This window comes from Saprolegnia parasitica (genome assembly GCF_000151545.1).
Source record: "Saprolegnia parasitica CBS 223.65 unplaced genomic scaffold supercont2.165, whole genome shotgun sequence".
NCBI lineage: Eukaryota > Oomycota > Saprolegniomycetes > Saprolegniales > Saprolegniaceae > Saprolegnia > Saprolegnia parasitica.
In genome coordinates this window covers 3,001-4,094 of record NW_012156559.1, presented here as the reverse complement: position 1 = coordinate 4,094, position 1,094 = coordinate 3,001, and the positions used below count along the sequence as shown (strand labels likewise).

General features: G+C 58.1%; 1 protein-coding gene across 1 annotated transcript; it reads right to left on the bottom strand.

The window, feature by feature from the left end:
* Positions 1-288: 288 nt before the first annotated feature.
* Positions 289-1,090, bottom strand: SPRG_15127 (hypothetical protein; the record flags this gene model as incomplete). The annotated part of the gene is made up of 3 exons (XM_012354500.1): positions 289-556; positions 603-781; positions 845-1,090. The coding sequence occupies 3 exons, from the start codon at positions 1,088-1,090 to the stop codon at positions 289-291; spliced, it is 693 nt and encodes a 230-aa protein (XP_012209890.1).
* Between the last annotated feature and the right edge of the window lie 4 nt (positions 1,091-1,094).

Genomic DNA, 1,094 nt, shown 5'->3' with positions numbered 1-1,094 from the left:
ACGTTTGCGTGAGAACGGACAAGTTGTCCTTCGGAGCGCGTGGAAAAGTTGTCGTCATCTATGGATATTATTTGGATCGATGGTCGAGTGTTCTTTCTTGTACTATGGTTCGTCGACATCCCTCAGCGACAACCCGCCTTCGCGTGCTCCTACATTGCGCGTTGGAGGTGCCAATCCGATTTGGATACCTGGTTCTATCCAAACAACGACTCGACTCCTCCTATCCTGCATGCTCCAGATATCCAAAGAAACAACCATCCCTCGTCTAGGATCTCTTTACGGTTTGGGCTACCGGAACGCGCCCGTGTAGCCAAACATTTTGGCGCCATGTCCAAACGACGCCGCGAGACCTTCGACTTCCTTGGCAGCAGCGCGGTTGGCGTGGTGCGTGAGCTTCTCGAGCTGGTCGACTTCGTGCACCATCGAGAGGTCGCAGCCCATGAGCGCGCCTTCTTGGAGTAGCCCGAGCGGCTCGGCTGCCGGCGAGAGCAAATGGGACGTCACGTGCAGCATCTGCACCTTGGTCGCCTTCGGTCCCGCGCGGTCCAAGACATACCTACACCATGTTCGCGTCCTCTCTTCGACGCAAAAATCAAGTCGACCAAAAGGCGCGGTTGCGGAACGTCGTCGGCATCGGCCTGCGTTCGTCCGCGTGGATGTTCTGACCGACATGGACGCTCTTGTGCTCGCTGCGAAACTCGCGACTGAGGAAGCGCACCATCTCGTCTGGCCCGAGCTTGTTCGTCTCGCAGTACGTGGTCCGTGGCAGCGACGAGAGGAGCTACATTAAGCCATGTCAGCCAACAACCAACGCAGGAGGAGGTAAGGAAGATAGGGACATGACCTCGACGTCCAGGAGCGTCGACGAGGCTTTTCGCCACATACCGCCGGTCGTGTACTGGTGGAGCCACATGCGAATGAGGTCGCGCGCGTGCTCCAACGACATGTCGACGTGCTTGGTCGTCATCCACACGTACTCGAACGTGTCGGCCTCGGTCACGTTGACCGAGTAGTCGACCATGTGCGTCGAGTTCGCCGCGCCGTAGACGCCGTAGGCATCCAGCATGCGCTCGGTGTTGTGGAGTAGCATCGTC